The 18,421-nt window shown below is 36.8% G+C and overlaps 1 protein-coding gene across 2 annotated transcripts; it reads left to right on the top strand.

Moving 5' to 3' along the window:
- Positions 1-15,399: 15,399 nt before the first annotated feature.
- LOC107818432 (uncharacterized) lies at positions 15,400-16,799 on the top strand. 2 transcript variants are annotated; one of them, XM_016644448.2, is made up of 3 exons: positions 15,400-16,002; positions 16,249-16,341; positions 16,507-16,799. In XM_016644448.2, the coding sequence occupies exons 1-3, from the start codon at positions 15,436-15,438 to the stop codon at positions 16,570-16,572; spliced, it is 726 nt and encodes a 241-aa protein (XP_016499934.1). In that variant the 5' UTR covers positions 15,400-15,435; the 3' UTR covers positions 16,573-16,799. The 2 variants fall into 2 exon arrangements, with proteins under 2 accessions (XP_016499934.1, XP_016499933.1); XM_016644447.2 differs by having other exon boundaries at positions 15,400-16,008.
- The last annotated feature ends 1,622 nt before the right edge of the window (positions 16,800-18,421 follow it).

Raw genomic sequence — 18,421 nt, 5'->3', positions numbered from 1 at the left:
AAGCGTTTAAATATTATACTGTATATCATTTTGTGTAGTACAATAATGTATTTTGGAGAGGACGAACGCCTAGCATTCGAATATTTCCTTGAAGCCTAAATACGCAAGTTAGGATTGAAAAAAAAAAGGAGTCATTTGAGTCGGCAGGTCGATCAAAGTCTTCTTTAGCTTTTATTACAAACTCGGAAACTTGTTGAACTCTATCAAAACCATTTTTAGCTTCTCAAAGAAAGTCATTTTAATTTAAAATTGGAAACCAAAGTTTATCTTAACTTAAAACCAAACACATCTTTTAGATTTTATATTGCATATTCCTTTTTAATACAATAAACCCAAGAAATCATAAATATTAGTACTATATATAATCTACGAATTATTAATCTTAAAATCACCATCCGTATAATAACTCCAACGCAATTTTATTTGCGAATCAATTGTCATTGGGTGAATTATTATTTTTTTAAGAAAGAAAAGAAAGGCTAGTTGGCTATCCTCTCAGGAGGGTATGAAAACAAGATATGTTAGGTAAAGACATGACTGGTGTGGGGGAGAGTTATTGGTGGGTAGGTGACAGGTTGTTGAGGTGAAACCATGGGAAGAAGAAGGTACAAAGGTTGGGTTTTTTCCGTAATGGTATTCTCTTTATTTTAGCTGCCGAATCTTGTGGGAAGCCAAACTTGATCAAAAGTTGATTAAGTATTTGGAAAGGCTGAGTAACTTGAGTGTCAGGTTACTGCCGCTCATTGTCAAAAGGGCCCGAAAAATTGGCCCAAATTGACCATGTGAAAGTATTGTATTAATCACAAAATATACAAAGGACCTCTCTTTGCCATGAACACAATCCGTTCACAGCCCACTTCGTCCGACCAAGATCACAAATAGATCTTGTCACACTAAGACCTGCCAACGCTTCAGCCTTAGCCCACTTTCGGAAACACTTAGAAACCCTCACGTTTCCCTCTTGGTTCCCACTATTGCTACGAACACAAGTCGTTCATAGCTACTAAGGCCTGCCTATGCCCAGCCTTAGCCCACTTTTGAAAACACTTAGAAACCCTCACGTTTCTCTCTTGTTTTTCCACTTTGCAAAGATCACAAGCCGATCTTTGCTCACTAAGACCTGCCCAAAGCCTAGCCTTAGCCCTCATTTTGAAACACTTAGAAAGAATCACCTTCCTAACTTGTTTCCATTTCTTTGCTACGAACACAAGTCGTTCATAGCCCACTTAGTCAAGATCACAAGACGATCTTGACACACTAAAACCTGCCCAATGCCCAATATTAGTACCACTTCGTCCTGAAGACCCTCTCCTTCTGCTCGAAGGCCCTATTATTCTTGAAGACCCTCTCCTTCTTAGGAAGCCCTCACAGGTGATCTTCTATTTTTCCTGGAAGGATCACATTTTGAACTCCCTGTCAGATCTTGAAGACCCTCTTCTCTGTGGAAGACCCTCTTCTTCTATCTGAACTCTCATGCAAGACTAATCTTAGCCTTGATCTAAGACTTAGCCTTCCATTCCACAAGAGAGTTTCCCGGGATTTGACACTTCTTGCCCTCACGAACTGCTCCATCATTGGCACAGTTCAGCATTTTTGCCACAAGCCATGTTCTCCATCAGCAATATAAAATATGCTACTGATCGTCTTACCACTGCCACGAATCTTGCTCTACTTCGATACTCGTCTATCCGAGCAGTTCTGCTAAGCTCTCAGCTTCGCTCTGATACCAACTTTCACAGGGTCAATTTGGGCCAATTTTTCGCTAAGACTTAGCCTTCCATTCGAGTTCAGATAGAAGAAGAGGGACTTCCACAGAGAAGAAGGTCTTCAAGATCTGACAGGGAGTTCAAAATATGATCCTTCCAGGAAAAATGGAAGATCACCTGTGAGGGCTTCCAAAGAAGGAGAGGGTCTTCAAAGAAAAAGAGGGTCTCTGAACAGAAGGAGAGGGTCTTCAAGAAGAAGAGGGTCTCCGAGCAGAAGGAGAGGGTCTTCAAATGAAGAAGAGGGTCTCCAGGACGAAGTGGTACTAAGGCTGGGCATGGGCAGGTCTTAGTGTGTCAAGATCGGCTTGTGATCTTGACTAAGTGGGCTATGAACGACTTGTGTTCATAGCAAAGAAACGGAAACAAGTTAGGAAGGTGATTCTTTCTAAGTGTTTCAAAACAGGGGCTAAGGCTAGGCTTTGGGAAGATCTATTTGTGATCTTGGTCGGACGAAGTGGGCTGTGAACGGATTGTGTTCATGGCAAAGAGAGGTCCTTTGTATATTTTGTGATTAATACAATACTTTCACATGGTCAATTTGGGCCAATTTTTCGGGCCGAATCTTGTGGGAAGCCAAACTTGATCAAAAATTGGCTAAATGTTGGGAAATACTGAGTAACTTGAGTGTGAGGTTGTTGTCGCGTAGTGTCAAAAGGGAGCGAAAAATTGGCCCAAATTGACCCTGTGAAAGTTAAGGAAATGTGGGTGAGGCTTAAAATGAAGCAATTTTCTAATTCTTTCATTGTTTTGTGATTGGCTTTAACCATTTAGTTTTTGAGCTCATTAACTCGACTAACAAATTCATCGCATAGAGCCTATTAACATAAAGCGATTTCTATCAAAATTATTTCAAGACTTTAAATTTAAAATCTTTAAAGCGGAGGAGTCACATCCGTTCTACCGTATCAAAAAGATTAAACTTGGTTGTTAAATTTATAAAGCTTGTGATATGAAATTTGTCATATCACTTGTGTGGCTATAAATATATTTTATTAGGAAAATATTAAAATCTTTTCTAAACACATTTATATGAAAATAGTGTCAATTCTTTTGAAATAAAGGAAATAAGTGTGAACGTGAAAAAGGATCGCGTGATTGGGTCTAGCGGCAAGGGTCCAAATCTGCTTTGGGTTGCAACGATACTCTTGGAAATGTGTGTCTGCCCGTGATTTTGAATGTATCGTAACGACTAGGCATCTGCGCACGAGGGCAGGTAGAGTTTGTTCTACGTCGTACCAACTAAAATATGGAAGCATACTAGTAATGAAGTAGCGTGTCCGAAACCTAATGGTGGGTTTTTTGGACTTTAAGCGACAATAATAGTTGAAAAAAAAAGAGCACTATTTTATATATAGCGCGATTATTCATCGTGCTATACCTCAATGACACGTTTGTCTGTTAAGATATAGCGCGGTGAATAACCGCGCTATATATAAAAGTTGGGCCCACCAATAATTTATCTGCTCAAAACTGACATACCAATAGTTCATAGGGGTATAACGCGCATATTTAAGGCGCAATACATCAAATAATTGTACCTCCGGACTGATTTTTTCCTTATTTAAGGAGTTTCAGGATTTTGTAAAAACCCATTCACGATCCTTCAAGTTTTTTAAAATATATATTCGTTAAGTTATTTTGCATTTTGTCATAATGTCCGAAGAGAGAAAAATTAGGGTTTCATTATATTGGGGGGGAGGGGAGGGAGGGGGTGAGGTTATGGTGGAAAATAACTCAGTACACTATATTTTTTCTTCACAGTGTCATGTTAAGTTGCCACTTACAATGGAGTACGATAGATTGTTATCGTTGTTATGTAAAAAAAATGAGTGTTAGCAAATGTTCGGTGAATATTAAAGTAACCGGAAGATAGCCGTATTTTGTTACTCTGCAAGGGGTGCTTGTTATGCTGAATTTAACATCGAAGACGATGAAACTCTGAAAGATTTTTTGAGGACTCCGGATGAACACCGGAAACTTCTTGTGATAAAAAGTTGGAAATATACGTCAAGGCTGAAGACGTTCGCAATAATGAGGTTCCGCAAAGTAAAGATATCCCTCAATCATCGGGTGGTTATTTTGGAGAAGTTTTAGCCGAAAAGATTCAGGATGAAAGAGTTTGGCCTCATCTAAACTTATCTCCACGGTCGAATGAGGAGCAAGGAAATAATTTCTCCCCTAGCTTGCATAATCTACAAGTCGAGTGGTAAACTTCAATTGTCCTTTGTGTTAGGATATTTATTTTTATGTATTGAATTTGTATTAACACTCATATATTCCACAGGGGGTACCAGCCAGATATGAATTTTACAAGTTATGAACCAACGACCAGTTGGAATATTTCTAGTTTTGGTGTGTTGGATCATGGTGGTCCATCCGGGAGTCATCATCAACAGCATAATGTGCATCATAAGATATCAACACATTATGATTTGTAAGTGAATTGATAAAGTTTATATGTAAAGTTTGGATGAATTTGAGAAACTCATTATATTATTGGTTGTGCAGTGAAAACGAGCAACTTGAAGGTCCTGTCTTTACTCAATTGCTCGAAGACGACATATTTAATCGGGATCTGGCAGATGCGCAGAGTTAGGAAGAGAATAGTGATTATGACAATAATGTTGATGAGTCTGGAGATGACACATCCTTCCCTGATGAGGGTGATGATGATGAGGACGAGAATGCTGAACCTGATTTGACGAGGGAGCATGCTCCACCTCCCGTTAGACCAAGAGTGTACGAGTCTCATGTGTCATTTTATTCAAGGGAGATTACCTACCTTGATCATTTGCCAAGTATGCCGGATGTGGATGCCCTCATAAGGGGTTTTGACGAAATTCGGACAGCAATATGGGATGAATCTAGAGCAACAGTATTGTCAAAGGGCTCATTTTTTGCTTATAAAGCGCGCCTAAGCAGGGCGGTGCGAATGTACAGCATAAAAAAGTGTCGTGAGATCGTGGTTCATGAGTCATCTCCGGAAGTATACAAGGTCATTTGTCATAGATGGTTTCAAGGTTGTAATTGGATGCTGCGTGCGAGGAAGCTGAAAACAAATATGTGGGTTGTGGATAAATACATTGGCACCCATAATTGTTAAATGGACACATTCAGTGGGAATCATTTTAACTTGATTTCTCTTATCTTGATTCCCCACATTGAAGTGTCCATAAGGTACAAGATCAAAGAGTGTATAAAATTTATCCACCAGGTATATGGATGTACCATTACCAAACGAAAGGCATTTCTCGGGCGCAAACATGCGTTCGAAATTGTTTATGGTAACTGGGATAAGTCCTTTGCCTCTCTGCCGAGGTACATGGCCGCATTGCAACACTTTAACCCAGGGACTGTTTGTTGAATGAAAGCTTGAGCGGAGTCCGGGAATACCAGAACACATATTCAGATATGTGTTCTAGGCATTTAAACCAGCCATTGATGATTTTGTGCATTGTCAGCCGGTAATATCCATAGACGGCACTCACGTCTATGGAAAGTATGATATTAAGTTGTTGATCGCCGTTGCAGTAGATGCTAATGGAAGTATATTTCCCCTAGCATTGGCTATCTGTGCCAATGAAAGCGACATTATTTTTGAACCACTTGAAGGAGCACTTCATCAGACAACGTTCTGGTATTTGTCTAATATTTGATCGGCATAGCGGTATTTTAAGTTTTGTACAAAATTTGCGTGCATGGCAGGAACCGTATGCCTACTACCGTTACTGTGTGCGGCACCTGAAGGCCAACTTCCAGAGGGCTTATCCGAACAAGGTCTTGTATGATTTAATGTGGATGGCTGCAACAGATCACCAAACGTGTAAATTCAGGAGGCGAATGGAATTGATCAGGCAGGAAGACCAAAGAGCCTATAGTTGGTTGATGCGACATGAGCTTGACAGGTGGACTTTGCATGCGTATGGTGGCAGAAGATGGGGAACTCTCACAACAAATGTGTCAGAGTCTTTCAACGGGTTATTGAAGTCTGTACGTGGATTGCTTGTCACTGCCATGGTGCGGATGTCATTCAAGCAGATGGCGGAGAAGTTTGTTGAAAGATCTAGAGGTGCATCGTCATTGATGGAAATAAGTGTTGAATTTATGCCAATACCAATGAAAAGATTTGAGAAATACAGGAAGCGATCATAGTGGCATTCATTTTTGTAGTATTGCAACGAGCGAAATATTTGTGAAGTTCGCACTGCTATTCATCACAACCGGGGGAATAATACATACACCGTCAATGAAGCCATAATGTTATGCTCCTGTGGGAAATGGTCCATCTATCACATGTCGTGCTCACATGTCATGAAGTGCTTTCAACCTACAAGTTTAGTGGTAACGAGGTACGTTGATAAAGAATATAGTGTTGCTGTGTACTTAAACACCTATAGTGGACAGTTGCAGCCAGTGGGTACTGAGCATTATTGGCCGTCGGAACCATTTAAAATGGTGTGTAACAAGGATTATGTGCGTCAACGACAAGTGCAAAAAAGAACGCATATACGGAACCAAATGGATGCTGGTGATACCGTTTATGCACGTAAATGTGGCATATGTTCCCAAACAGGACACGACCATCGTAAATGTCCTTCAGCTGGTTTTGATAGCGGTGGTAATTTAACTCCCGGTGGAAGTTCATCCAATGTGCCAAATTATCAAGGATACACGTACTGTTTTGTTGCAGTAATTTGTTGTAATAAATGTATGTTGTTCAGGTTGCAAAATATATATAATAAAATTATGTTTCCATTGGGGTTAAATCTAATTGATATTTAGCATTATTACTTAAGTACAACAATTTAACATACACCCCAAGACAAAACAACCATTGTCATTCACCATTATCGTCGCTATTTGGCACTATTTCTTGTCAATGTCTTCATCTTCTTCGTCAACATCGTGTACGCACCCTTCGGGACCGAGGGCATCGTAATCTAGGGCCCACTTGACACACATTTCTCGTATTTCATCGCTATCATCAATAAGACCACTTGCTTGATTTCTACAACAATATGGGACTCCTACGTCCTCGTCTGTGGTAGAAACTTAGGTAGTTCCTCCCACTCGACAACTGTTGGGAAAACAGGATAATCACTGTTTCTATGTAATTTTTTATTTTCTAATTAATTCCAGTATTGATCCTCTGTTTCTCCCAGGTAATTAAGATCATCCATTGCATGATGAACAACTAGTGCCTTTTTCATCTCTAGGATCTCCTTCATCAAATGCCGAATCACTTTTGGTTCATTTTTGTGTGTGTTTATTTGGAAGTTTGCAGATAGTTCTTATGGCACAACAAGCCCATGACAACGTCATAGTACTTTATAATCACATCATTTTGAGTAAAGGGGAACCCATTGTAGTTTTTCGCCCCAAATTTGCATACCTTCAGGCTTTGTAGAATGCGTTTCGCCCTCAATAATATGCCCTGCAACTTTGAGATCAATGTGTATATTGATAGGCTTATTTTCCAAGGGACGCAGAACACCATACCAATTGTCATCAACCAAATCAGTATAGCAACCTATAAGGTAGGGATCGATAGTGTTAAGAAGTGTTCCATTGGGATCTGTTGAACAACCTACACCATTTTGCCTCTTCTTGAACCACTTATTAAAAGTTAGTGTCATTTTTATAATGGATGTTGTAATGTTTCTTCAAATGGTCTTTGAATACAGAGCTCTTGGTTCAGTTTAAGAAGCTATCGTATACCCTAAAGAATCATTATCATGCGCAACATAGCGCACCACCAATATGCGTTATGTGTATTGTCTTGTCGACCTGAAAAATCTGCCGTTCTGGAAAAGCTGTCTTGTACCCTAAAGAATCATTATCACACATAAACATAGCGCGCCACCAATATGCGTTATGTGTATTGTCTTGTCGACCTGAAAAAGCCGCCATTATGGAAAAGTTGTCTTGTACCCTAAAGAATCATTATCACGCGAAACATATCGCGCCACCAATATGCATTATGTGTATTGTCTTGTCGGCCTGAAAAAGCTGCCGTTCTGGAAAAGCTGTCTTGTACCCTAAAGCATCATTATCACGCGAAATATAGCGCGCCACCAATATGCGTTATGTGTATTATCTTGTCGGCCTGAAAAAGCTGCCGTTCTGGAAAATGTGTCTTGTACCCTAAAGAATCATTATCACGCGAAACATAGCGCGCCACCAATATGCGTTATGTGTATTAGCTGCCTATAAAAGCCTAGCGTATTTTAGTTATTATTTGCGCTTAACGAAACAAATAGGAAAACTTTTCATTAATTTTTCATTTTTCTTGCAATACGAAATGTATGGACGCAATGACGTACCAATGTGTAGTTGTGGCAAACGTGCGATTTTGAAGCCATGTTGGTCAAATTGCAATCTGGGGCATAGACACTGGATTTGTCAACAACTTGTAAGTGATTATTTTGGAAAAAATGTTAGTTAATTTTTTTTTATAACTTGTTAATTAATAGTGTTGTGTTATAATCCCCATTGGTAGGACGAAAATCAAGTGGATTTCAAGAATGGTATGATGAACCCATTAACGAGGAATACTAAAAATTATGTTTGCATTATATTTGGAATATGACCGGTTAATACGAACTCTAGATTGGGGTAGATAATCGGTGTTTCAAGATGATCGGTGTTTCAAGATTTTAAGATGATCGGTGTTTGCGACACACTGCTCTGTCACGACATCGGGGTGCATTGGAGTAGATAAAGTATGTGAAACATCCTCGACAGCTCTCGACGATGAGTCATAAATCAGTCATTGCCCACTATGCACCTCTCGTAATGGATGATCCTCAGCAACCGTCGATGGCACTGGTCGATCAAGAAAATACTGATCCCACTCCTGCTGCGTAATGGTCGTGCCCGCGATCAACAATGGAGTTGACAGGGTCAACTGCAAAGTCCATGGCGACAATTGCAGGCTGAATGACGACATATCATGAGGAGCATCGTGTGGCTCAGGGTGGTTACCCGACTGATCATGTCTAATATCCTCCACGGGTGCCTCAACGCCACCTTGCGGGGACCCCGTCCTCACCGACCATCACGACCTCGTGGGATACCCCTTCCTCTCTGGCCACGCCTGCCACGTCTACCGCGTTCAGGCTCCACTGGTGTCCCGCGATGGTAGTCCTCTAGCGGTACATAAGCAGCCTCGTATCCTATATCTTTTCGCCCATTTTAAGTTCAAATATAGCGCGTCTATTCACCGCGCTATACCTTAATGGACAAATATATCGTTAAGGTATAGCGCGGTGAATAACCGTGCTATATATATAATGGTGCCCAGTCTTTTTTTTTTTTTTACCTATTATGGTCACTTGAGTCCAAAAATACCACAATTAGGTTTCAGGTTTTGAAGTAGCCTATGCACTTGGACTTGGGCATCTCCAACAACTCCTCCATTTCTTCATAATGCAGCCTTTTTTTGCCAAAATATGGCTTCAATACTCCTCCATTTTTGCCCCCAAAATAAGAGATGAATAGTGTTACTCCAAATTTGGAGTGACAATATTCATCTCCTCCATTACTATTTATCGTTATTTTATTATTATTTTTATTATTTAATTATTTTAATTTATCTCTTTATATATATTATTATTACTATTCATGATTATTTTATTATTATTTTTATTATTTAACTCTTTTAATTTATCTCTTTATATATACCTAATTATGTTTATGTAATATCTTTATAATATTAATTTTACATCTTAACTTTGGCGTATAATTTTGATAAATTAATTTTCGTGCATTTATTATTTTTATGTAAAATTGTAAGTTAATTTTATTATAAGTTATAATTGTACAAAAAATATATAATCATCTAAAAAAATAAAAGGTACAAAGATGCTCATTTTGCATTTCGTAATGCATTAATAGATTATTTATGGGAGCATACTAGAGGTGAAAGTTGAATATTTATGTAGTATTTAATTTGAAATTTACCATAATGTAATATGTATTTAATTATCTTATATCTCAATGATTTCACTTTTATTTGAGTTATCCATTAATATATATAATCTATAATATTTGCTTACAAATTATATTATTTAAAATATTGTGGTATAAGTAATTTTATATTAAATGGTTACATAAGAAAGGAATATAAATTATATGTGATGAATATGTAAAAAAGAAAATAACATAGAATTTCTTTAATAGAAATAAGAAAATAAAATTTAAATAAAAGATAATAATATAATATTAAAGAGAAAGAAGAATATAAAATAAAAAATTCTTTTTAAAGTAAAAAATAGAGTAATAGATAGAGTAACTTTATTTCATTTTGAAGTTTACTAGAAAATGGAGGCAAGGTGTCGGAGATGGCCTTAGCACAGAAAGCACTGATCTCAGGCCAGAGTTGAGCTTTGATCATGTCAATTGTCAACTCTGTACAAGGTGATAGGACTTAGTTTCCGTAAAAATTGAATATTAAAATAGCCTCTATTGTTTTAGCGGACATTTAGAAGCATAATAAGCAAGAGTACAACAAAACTAAGGCCCCGTTTGTCCAAAAAAATAATAATTTTTTTTAAAAATGTAGTCGTCCATGAAATTTTACAAGTTTTTTAAAAAATTACGAAAATGAGTTTTTCAACACCACTTTTTCAAATTTTACCGAAAAACTTTTTTCCCCACGCACAAAATTGTAATATTTTTTCAAGTGAAATGCATGTCCAAATATAATTTCAAATTTTAAATACCATTTTTCAACTTAACTCCAAATATTACTTTATTTCAAAAAATATAATTTTTATCTCCAAACGCCTACTAAGAATATCTAGGATATTTTACGAATTACTTGTCGATTCAATTCTATACAAAATACTTATGTGATTAAACGATTCCAAGATCAAGGGGATGTGTGCTAATATGTCAATTCATGGCAGTGTCAAATGTCATTTTCGTAGGAGGAATTTTCAGAAATTACTATTGTTTAGTTGCTATTAACTTCATATAGCTATTATATATATAATTACTTCTTATAACTATTATTCAGTTGTTACGCGAGTGTATTTGATGTAGTCACGCTACTGTATTCATGAATACAGTAGCAAAAATCGCCTAAAAGATTGGGAGTCCAGTTGTACGCGACTGTATTCGTTGTATTCGCATTACTGTATTCATGAGTACAATAGCGAAATTCGCCTAAAAAATAGGAGAGTCCAACTGTTTAATAACGGAAAGAGGCGTATCACTCCTAATTTAACTCAACAAAATCAATTCTATATAAATTCCGCTGCTATTGTGTTGTATTCCATCTATTCGCGCGACTGTATTTATAAATAAACTAAGGTAAAAAACAAGGATTACAAATGTTTAATTATGTATTCCATGTATTCGTGCGAACGTATTTATAAATACAGTGAGGTAATCCGCCTAAAAAATACTCCCTCCGTTTCAAATTAGATGAGATACTTTTCTTTTAGTCTGTTTTAAAATAAATGACACATTTCTAAATTTGAAAATAATTTAACTTTAAAATCATCATTTTATCCATCCTATCCTTAATGAGAAGCTTTTATAACCACAGAAATGTCATGGGCCCACAAAGCTTTTTTCACGACCCAAACTGCAGGTCCGCGATGGGCAGCCGATGCCTTACACAACCAAGTACCAACATAACATATCTTTCTTATCATACCGTTATGGGTAAGTGGGCCAGAAGGGCCGTCATAAGATAACTAGAATAAAACATAAAGGAATACTAGATGTAGGACGACCCAAGGCCGACATGATCATTTGTACACTCAAAATATAGGTCGACAAGACCATACAAATATCCATATACATGACATCTGTCTACAAGCCTCTAAGAGTACATATATGTCATAAAAGTCGGGACATGGCCTCGTCATACCAATCAATACATGTCCAAATCATACTGACCAAATAGGCAAATGTGAAGCAAGTGGAGTGCACCAACACCTTCTGCTGAGCTGATAGCCTACTAGGAGGACTGTTAACCTGTCTATCGGGACCTGTGGACATGAAACGCAGCGTCCCCAAGCAAAAGGGATGTCAGTACAAATAAAGTACCGGGTATGTAAGGCATGAAAGCAGTATATAAAAGACATGAAAGAAATATGGAGTAAAGGACTCAACATGTGAGTCTGAATTGCTCTGTGAATCATAAAGCATTTATAATGCTATGCATGCGCGTATAAATGTCATATCATGCATAGGTATATGCGTACATAACATCATCAAGCCTCTGAGGGCATCCCATCATATCATCTCGGCCTCTGTGGGAGAAATTATCAACGTATACCAGCTGATCAGGTGGTGATGCGTATATAACGCCATAACCTTTTCCCATATCCCATATACATATACTATACGCATATATAACGCCACCTGGTCATGAGTCAATATACATATATAAATGGATGCAATACATAATAAAGTAAGTCAACAAGATCTCTCAAATAAACTTTTATCAACTTACGTATTTTTTTTAGACCCATGAACAGAAGATATAATAGTAGGACATATGGGGAATCAAGAACATAGGCAACCCTAATACTTCTAAGAATAGAGTCATTTGTGAAAGTTACGCGTTTGGTCGTTTAGTTTGTATCATATGAATCATGCCAAAAGGAAAGAAGGGATAGCCTTAACATACCTCAAGTAATCAATTCAATTCAACAACAAGCTTATGACAACTAGCGCACCAACCCTATAACAAAGAAATATATGTACAACTTAGATGACGCTAGTATATCACATATCTCAAACGATAACTCGTTTCTAAAATAAAACGAGCAGTATTTACCCTGATAGGTGAGATACAAACACAATACAATTAGAAATTCAAAAACAACCCAACTACCATTCGGGACCTTCAATACAATAAAATCCCCAAATATACCATAACACACCCAATCAAAAAGTTATCAATTTTCCTAAAATTGCAACGACGAGCGACCAACCTACTATCCTACCATATGTGGTGTTTCTCCATGCCCTTCATCCTTCCAAACTCCATAAATCAGCAGCACAATAGGCCAACACGAGTGCACTACAAAATAGTTAACTGAAAGTGTAATAAATCAAACTCACGACTTCCGATCATTGTCCCGTGATTTCAAACTATTAGGAAACAAATTTATCAACCTTTCTTGATATATAAAAGCTTAAATACAGAAAATAGACATTTTCTTAACTATGAAGTACTTTCCAAAACTTAAACTACAAAGAAAAAGAGAGGCGATATAGCGATACTTACGTTGTAGGGATCGTTCTAATGTTATCGCTTCTTGATTTCGTATCCGGGATATTAATCTTCTTTGAAACCCTAGAAGAGAGCTTAAGGATATGTTTATTGGTGTTCTATGGTCGTGTGCTCTGGAAAAATGAAGATAATGATAACCTAAGACCTTAATATATCAACTTTTGAAAAGTCAAAGGGGTGCCAGCTTGGCACTCTATCACTGGCCCTTCTTTCGATGCTTATATCTTGTTATCTAGACGTCGTATAAACAAACGGTTAATACCGTTGAAAACTACATTCCAAGATCTTCAATTTGGTATATAATATGTTCCAAAATACCTCATATAACACACGAAATGTATTGCTCAGAAAGCTTTAGTGACACATCTACTTGTCACCTATGCAGTCTACGCAGTCTCACGAAATTGCAAATATCTCTCTACTCCGATGTCGTATCGACGAATGGTTTAAAGAGTTAGAAACTAGATTCGTAGATATTCAATATGATATATGTATCATCCCGTAAATCCAAGTATATTGGGAGAAAAGCTCTGCTACATTTGACATAATATTCAGCACATTTATGAAGAGAATTCGCCGGAGATGGCATTTTTCGACTAAGCAAAATATTGTATACATTGTATTAAAACTAAAAATGAAGACGAACAAAAATCTGGCTTTCAAATCTTCTCCAGCGTAGCCATGGACAGATCTGTTCACCTAAGAGGATGAGCCAATAGTGGATGAAGACGCCGAAGATTCTGACTCATAGTTATGTAGAAATTATGATTCATCATTTTAAAAACTTTTTCCCTATTATTCATCTAACGATTATGTTGGTGTACACACTGTAGATTGACTGAACATGTAGAAGTATTTTTAATTGCAGTAACCTTAGAGGATTCGACCAGAGAATTCACGCTTAGATGCAGGTATTTTGCTCGAAGAGAGAGAAAACGAAGATAGAGCGAAAGAAGATTTGTGCTGATATTTTGAGAGAGAATCGTGTGTTAACTTAAAGAAAAAGAGAAAAAAAACATAAATAGTGTATTTCACGCCTCAATGGTAGTGTATACCATAAATACCTATTTTCCTATAAAATATAAAAGGTAGCTATAGAAAATAACATTTTAAAATAGTTTTGGTTTATAATAAATAGGATGTATACCTTTGCTATAGAAGTGTAAAATTTCCTTTCAGATAAGTCTAGAATATGGCATTATAAAGATAAAATGGGCTCTTTAATTCCTAGTAAATAATGACATTGGCCCAAAATGTTTCAAAAATCAAGGAAATGTTTCATTGATTATCCCATTGATTACAATGCCACAAAAAAAAAAAATCGAACACGATAATTTGCATAGCATGGCTTTTAATTTCTGATGTCATTATTTCTAGTTTCTCCGTGTTAATCTAGTGAAGAAACTTTTGCCTGAAAAGGCAATTGAGCGAATTATTCTTTTTTTGGCAGACAAATTTAACTCATTAAACTAACAGGAACAAAATTTAAATAGTGGCCTCAAAGAAGACCAATTGCGCAAATGCCAATATTCGCACAAATTTCAAGCACGAGAGCTCCCACCCTGGCAGGGCGAAGTGCATAAGTATGTACTTTTAAACCTGTTATTTAAAATATATTTATAATTTATAACGTATTTAAATAGCCAATTTATTTAAATTTCAAGAATAAATATCCTGAATTTTTGTATCCTATTTTGTTGAGCTGTTAATTTAAAATTTAGGACTTAGTGTCCCAAATTTTTTAATAGCTAATTTGAAATTCAGGACTTAGATTTGAATTTTTAGATACAAATTTCGAACTTTAAGATAGAATATTCTAAACTTTGAGCGAATTGACTAATATTACCATATAATATTGTAAACTGTGGCTACCCGGTGCCATTTCCATACAATGGCTGGCCTGGCCCAACCCATTACCTCACCTCTCTTACCTCTTAGGCCTTAAAAGGTGGCGGAAAAATAAGGGCAACAATCAATTTTAGTCTCCGGTCGAAACTCTTTACTTCCGGTAAAAAAAGATTGTATATTTTTTGTATGTAAAAGAGCAAAAAGATTATATATTTTTTATATCTAACATACATAAAATGTATATATACACAATAATGATATATTTTTCAGCTATTATTTTGAGAGCGGCTATACAGTGCTATTTTTCGGGGAAAAAAATAACTAAGTTGTGTAAAGTTACACTTTGAGAAAGTCTAGAAAAAGCAACACAAAAACGAAGAGAAGAAAAAAACAAGTACTTAGTGTTTGACTTTAGTACAAGAAAGGAATAGGATCAGTAAGACATTGCTACAAAGAAAAACATCACATTCCTCCTTCCATCTAAAGGCTTCACAAAATTTATTAAGACAAATTACCTAACCCCATTTAACTAAACCATACCAAAAATTATGTGCTTCATTTCTTGTCATGGATATTTCACCTATACCAGCTTTTAATCGTTCACGTTTTCAAGAATATTATTTTCAGACTTTTTCCTTCAAAAAATGCTGCTTTTTCCTTTTCAGCTTCATTTTCTTGATAGCCCTTGTGGTAGTGGTAATTCCTTCCATCATTTTCTTAAGCTTGAAGCCCCAAAAGCCCGTTTTCTCAATCCAAACGTTAAAAGTGCAATCTTACAAGCTTGACGTTTTAAATAACTCAGGCTCCGGCGGCCTCCTATTTTCATCGGTCATCTCTCTGACACTGGTTGCGCAAAATCCTAACAAAGTTGGCTTAAGGTATAGGTCGACGCGATTTCATGTGTTTAATGAAGGAGTAGTGATCGGAATGATTCAAGTTCCTGCATTTTATCAACCTCCTTGTAGCAATAACTTAACATTGGAGACTCGAGTAATATTTTATTGCGTGAACGTTACTCAAATTTTGTCTAACATTTCATTGCAACAGAAGAGTTCGACAAAAAGTGTTACCTTGGCAAGCATATTGGGTGATGTTGCAGCTCAGGTGAAACTTCTCAATGTCAATTTGCCCAAGGTGAAGGTTTGTTACTTTTTCAAAGGACCATTTCATTTGTGGAGTTAGTTCCTTCTTAATTTTAATTTACTAATAATCCCATTTTTTTACGGGTTACATGTAGTTACGTATATTTTAGATGACTTTAATTTAAAGTTGATAATACAAAAGTTTTTTCGCATCATCACTGTATATATAGATGTTACATTCCTGTAGTAATTGTGATTTTTCTAGTACTTATTGTATTTCTTCATGCAATTTTTGAAGTTGGCCGTGGAGTGCGCCATAAATATTGACCAAAACTATATTAAACTCAGTAACCAAGTGGTGTACAGCGTGAAAGCAGCAAAATATAGTACGGTATGGACGATTATCCTAAGATCAATTACCCTTTCCTTCTAACTAATATGATGTATACAATTTCTGAGAATGTACATTACTTAAACTCTATTTTAAATTGATATTATGAACGGCTCATAACTTTAACATGTTTTTTGTTCGATTTTATTCCTTGGGCGTTTGCAGTTATCTCTTCCAATGAATATCAAGGGAACTTTCTCCAACAAGTGCTCTGCATCTATTTACATCTAACGCGCTGATGATATAGATATACTCCTTATTAATCACAAAAAGTGTGAATGCTATTATTCATTGTTTTCACTAATTATTCTTTTTTTTCTTTCATTTTGTGAAGATACAATTTTGGATGAATAGTGTATTCTTATTTGTTACCAAGTTGTCGAATATCTATGTACATACATGATGGTAGGTGTGTACAAAGAAAACCGATAAACCGCACCAAATGATATTTTATGTGTAATAATGGCTGGTCAATATTAATCAAAGCTCTATTTCTAAGGATTAAGAAATTTCAAGTTTATGGTTCGTAGTCTTGTATTTACTCCTATAATTAATTATTGTAGAAGAAAATTATTCGACCCAAAAATATAATCTCCGGTTAAACTATTAAATTTACGTAGTACCAGGCTAAATCTAACTAAGGATTATAACTCTAGGTATTATCCACAAAAACGTGTAGTAGATGGGACAAATTCCGTATATGGTTGATGGCAATAAATGTAAAATACTCTTAAAGCAAGAACATTTAGGGTGATATAACTAATAATAAATGTCAATAAATGATATTTAATTAAATAAAGAGAATAATTTACCCAATAATAAACGGGTGGGAGAATATTTTTTCTGACAATGATGAATGACAGATAGATCCAAGATTCGCATGAACAATCTTCGGATCTGATGGAAAGGTAGCGTATAATATATCAACAAGAATATTTGTAAAAAGGTAATCTTTGTGTTTTAACAAGGGAGAGGGTCTTCTTCCCAAAAGTATTCTTATCAAAATCAATTTTACATGCCCCTATCATTGTCCCATCTTTCTATATATATATGGGCCGGGCATTTTTCCTATTAAACCCTAATAGTACAACTGCAAGGAATAGTGAATATTCCCTTTTAATACCCTATCTTGACAAATTAGTCGTTACAAGTTTTATCATCAGTAGTCAATCTCGATCTCGACCCTTGGTGACATCTTGATTACTATAACCGTCGATATCTTGACCATGGCTCATGTCGGCACCTCAGCCATTGACCTCGCAGCGTCTTAGGCGAGCTCGACCGATAAATTTATTTAATTCCATATTACGCTAAATATTCCGAAGATGGATTTTGGCCTATACAGTTAGTCTCTCCTCTTATTAAGGCCGAACTCAGACGACCTTGATGAGCGGACTTTGTATGTCGCAATTGACGAAATAAGGCGAGCAAGATGGGTAGCGGCGCTTTAGGCGAGGTGGCGACATGACTTTTTGTGAGCTGCAAACTTTGGGGATATGTTGTTTCAGAGTGACGTCGTGACATCATACGTCACTGTGTCGTGACTTTCCGATGCCCTGTGTCGTTTCCCGTGCCTCTGCAGTTTCGATACCTACACTGGGTAATGATGGCTTGATTTTTAGGTCTTGGTGCCTGAAATCTTATACATATGGACCCGAGATCCCTTGTGTTTGTTTTACATACTTGCATTATCGAATCCCCGTGTCTCTTTATTTATTCTCCATATCAAACCCTTGTCTCCTTCTTGCTTCATCACTGTGTATCCGTTCCCTCGGTTATAGTGATTTTAGTTGTTCTCGACTCTTCTGTGCGCAAGATATCCTCTCGAGAATATGGTTAACGCACCCTCTGATTCTAGTATGGCGCTTAACCCTACCCCTTTGGCGGTGCACATGCCTCCTTATGGCGACAGTGTTTCTGTTGCCCCTGAAGATGAGGGGTTCCCTACGGTTGAGGAAATAATTCCTCGTAGGGAAAAGATTAGATCTGACTTTTAGAATTTGCCCGAAGACGACACTGAGGTCTCGGAGTCGACGATGAACGAGGTTGACCTCGCTGCTGTTACACCCCATGTTTTTGT

This window comes from Nicotiana tabacum, chromosome 4 (assembly GCF_000715075.1).
Source record: "Nicotiana tabacum cultivar K326 chromosome 4, ASM71507v2, whole genome shotgun sequence".
In the NCBI taxonomy this organism is placed as follows: Eukaryota; Viridiplantae; Streptophyta; class Magnoliopsida; order Solanales; family Solanaceae; genus Nicotiana; species Nicotiana tabacum.
Note: the sequence above shows the minus strand (reverse complement) of the source record. Positions and strands in the feature narration are given on the sequence as shown.

What these genes read in the sequence shown, in the direction of transcription:
- LOC107818432 (XM_016644447.2), top strand. Translation starts at nt 15,436, where the DNA reads ATGGATATTTCACCTATACCAGCTTTTAATCGTTCACGTTTTCAAGAA. An exon ending in TCAATTTGCCCAAGGTGAAG is followed by an intron (nt 16,009 to 16,248) that starts GTTTGTTACTTT and finishes CAATTTTTGAAG; the next exon opens with TTGGCCGTGGAGTGCGCCAT. An exon ending in AAGCAGCAAAATATAGTACG is followed by an intron (nt 16,342 to 16,506) that starts GTATGGACGATT and finishes GGGCGTTTGCAG; the next exon opens with TTATCTCTTCCAATGAATAT.